General features: G+C 39.0%; 1 protein-coding gene across 1 annotated transcript; it reads right to left on the bottom strand.

The window, feature by feature from the left end:
• Window positions 1-555: 555 nt before the first annotated feature.
• Window positions 556-1501, bottom strand: LOC103680839 (olfactory receptor 4K13-like). Its single transcript, XM_008710334.2, is given in 2 exon segments — window positions 556-816; window positions 818-1501. Coding segments are annotated over 2 exon segments (942 nt in total). The 5' UTR covers window positions 1499-1501.
• Window positions 1502-3639: the final 2138 nt, after the last annotated feature.

Below are 3639 nucleotides of genomic sequence, written 5' to 3'. Positions count from 1 at the left end.
GCAGGCTCACAAAATATGTGAAGCACACTTGCAGACACTGTGTCTGGGGCAACTAAGTCACTAAAAGTTAATACACATTAACTAGAGATTACCTACTAAACGTACTCTTCTAGCACCAGTTTGACCAGACACTCAGCTAAACGGCCTATGTGAAGAGTCACCTGTGTGCATTTTATAGATTTCCAATAATAACTACCACTATAATAAAAGCAGTAATAACGACAAGCATCATAGAAGTAGTAATAATAATTGCAAAGATTAAAAACATGCCAAAATAAAAAATACACATATAAAGAAGTTTTGTAGGTAATTAAAGAGAGAAAGAGAATTTATTCATTTTTTTCAAATTTGCATGAGAAGGACTAGTGAAGAGAGGATTTAAATGCATGTCTTCCAGACTGTACATGTCATGTGTTTAACCACTGACAGTGACAAGAAAAGGGGTTTGCTCTTTAACAGTTAACACCTACTGGTTCCTTTTACAGAACGTGAAATAGCTTCAAAGTTTTCTCCTTAAAATGTCCACACAAGAGATGATTTATTCAGAATCATCTTCTACAAAGTGTGTTTTGAATTTATATGTCGAGTCCTTATCTTCATCATGGCTGCTTTTACTTCTTGATTCCTTAATGTATAAATAATAGGATTTAAAAGAGGTGTGAAAATCATATAAAACACAGAGAGAATTTTATTTACAGAGTATTGGCTGAAGCGCCATACATAGATAAAGACACATGGGACAAAGGACAGAGTCACAACAGTGATGTGTGCTGACGGAGTGGAGAAGGCCTTGGCCGAACCACTGGCAGTACGTTCGGTGCCTGACTGAGTATATGATGACCATGTAGGAGACAAGCAAGAGGAGGAAGCAGACCAGAGACAGGAGACCACTGTCAGCAATGACCAGCAGCTGTAGCAGGTAGGCGTCCTTGCAGGCGAGTTTGATCACAAAGGGAAGGTCACAGAAAAAGCTGTCCACCACACTGGGACCACAGAAGGGCAAATTCAACGTGAAAGCCGTCTGACTAGATGAGTGCACAAATTCAACCGCATAGGAGGATAACAGCAGCCGAACGAGCACTCGTGGACTCATGACGGTCGTGTAATGGAGGGGTTTGCATACGGCAACATACCTGTCTATTGCCATGGCTACAAGCAACATCATCTCACTCCCACCTAGGAGGTGCATGAAGAACATCTGAGAATAACATCCCCACCAAGAGATGGTCTTCTGTTTTTGGAGGAAATCCACAATCATCTTAGGGGTAGTAAAAGAAGCCAGGCTCATATCAATACACGAGAGATCGATAAGCAGAAAACACATTGGTGTGTGAAGGTGTGAGTTGAAGGTCACGGGGACCAAGATGAGGAGGCTTCCTAACACAATCCTGGCATAGACTACAGAGAATCCTAGGAAGAAGAGAATATGAAGATTCTGAGATTTGGAAAGTCCCAGCAAAATGAGCTCAGACACCACCGAATGGTTTGCCCTTCCCATGTTGTCAACTTTATCCCATCATAATCAAAATGAGTGAGACTCGTGGGCAGAAAAGACGTGGTTACAGAAAGGGTGGTTCATGTTGGTGTCTAATTTTGATACTTAGACTGGGTACCTGAACTTAAAGCACTCCCCAGTTTTGGGGGGTGATTTTGTTAGTCAGTGATCTCTGAAATGGCCCAGAGAAGTGTACCAATAGCAAGGAGAATTCAGAATATACATTTCTAAAAAACAAAAATAAAAACAGCACATGAATTCACCATCGTATTGTGAACTTGGAATCCAAAGACCTCAATACAACACCTAGCCGAGCTACTCACTGGAGGCAACATAGGACAACTATCTCCTTTCCAGGGTTAAGTTTCCTCCTCAGTAAAAGAAACTAAAAACAATCAGACATCATGATATTGAATGCCTCTTTATGCTATAGAGACGTTAATAAATATGATAATGATCATGGTGGGTTCTACATTCATAGGATACTACTGAGTTTCTTATCCTGGAAATGATAAATGTAGAAAATACAGCAGGGATTCTAAAGACCCGTATTTTGAAAGAGACTCTGATAAAGACCTATTAATTAAAACCTGAAATAAAGTCTTATTTGTCAGCTTTTAAGTCCCGAGAAATGTACCCCTCTCCTCCCTGTTCCATTCTTGCACGAAACCCTCAAAGGTCATGCTAGTATCAGTGATGGTGATTACACATTTTGTAAGAGTTAAACCATGTAATTATATATATGCCATATATTATTATACATATTAGCCACGTATAAATTATTCACTCAACATTTAACATCATTCACATCAACTGTCTCTTCTAGGATTTTTTTTTAAAGATTTTATTTATTTATTCGACAGAGATAGAGACAGCCAGTGAGAGAGGGAACACAAGCAGGGGGAGTGGGAGAGGAAGAAGCAGGCTCCCAGCGGAGGAGCCTGATGTGGGGCTCGATCCCACAACGCCGGGATCACGCCCTGAGCCGAAGGCAGACGCTTAACCGCTGTGCCACCCAGGCGCCCCTCTTCTAGGATTTTAAGCAGGAAATACCATGGATGCAGAAAGTCCACGGCCAAATGGAGCTGAATTTATTTCATTTTCAGTTTGTATTCATTCATTCATTCATTCATTCACTTGTTTATTGCTATAAAGAGGATTGCTGGTTGGCTTCTGCACTTGTGTATCATTATCACAAGCTTCAAAATGACAAAATGAGGTGGCTTGAAGTAACTAATAGAAATACAGTTCTTTCAGTACAGTCATCTAAATGTATGCTATAACTTCCCCATCAGCCCATGCTTATAACAACAATGGTTTTACTGGTTTTGCTCTAAAAAATTATTTTCATCATTAATGGTTTCTCAATTATCTAGATTCTTATAAAGCTCCTTCAGTAAATAAAGTATAGCCTTCCTTTCGTGCTATTATTACTCACCGGAGAGGAGAAAATACTTTCAGGGGAATGTGCCTCATGTGAATCCCCAGAATAGCATTGCATCTCCTTATCTTGTACTCCCATCAATTTCCTGCAATTGACGTTCCCAATCATCAGAGACAGAAGGAAGAGGCATCATGATGCTGTACACTCTGTTTCTCTGAGACAATCCCATGGGTACATTTATCCAACAGAAGATGTATTTTTCCCCATGTACACATATCCTCTAGCCGATTTCCTACTCTGCGAACCTTGGATTGATGCAAAGTGCTAAGTCTTATTTAGTATGTAAAGTTATTCCTTTCTGTGTCTATAAAGGTTCTATCTCCTTTCAGTTTTATGGCTAATTCTTTAAAGATCCATACTAATACTTTTTGAAACCTCATTTTTGAAACTGCATATGAAGACAACAGTACAGACTTCAAATATACGTGAAGTAGTTTATACACATTCTAGCATCTGGAATACTCCACAACTACTCAAGTATCAATTGAAGGCATGAATGAATGAATGAAATGTATAATGAATATTCAGGATCTGGATTCAAGTCAGTACTAAAGCAAAGTCAATGTAAGTTAGGAACTTTAAGCACATTTTTTAAAAAGTGTCAAACTGGATGTTGAAGCACTTTTAAACAGAAACAGAATAACCATTCTAATAAAATTGTTAGGAGTATGTATTTTTCCCTAATTTACTTAAAAAAGCA

The sequence above is a fragment of the Ursus maritimus genome, unplaced genomic scaffold (genome assembly GCF_017311325.1).
Source record: "Ursus maritimus isolate PB19 unplaced genomic scaffold, ASM1731132v1 scaffold_4, whole genome shotgun sequence".
Classification (NCBI taxonomy): domain Eukaryota; kingdom Metazoa; phylum Chordata; class Mammalia; order Carnivora; family Ursidae; genus Ursus; species Ursus maritimus.
Note: the sequence above shows the minus strand (reverse complement) of the source record. Positions and strands in the feature narration are given on the sequence as shown.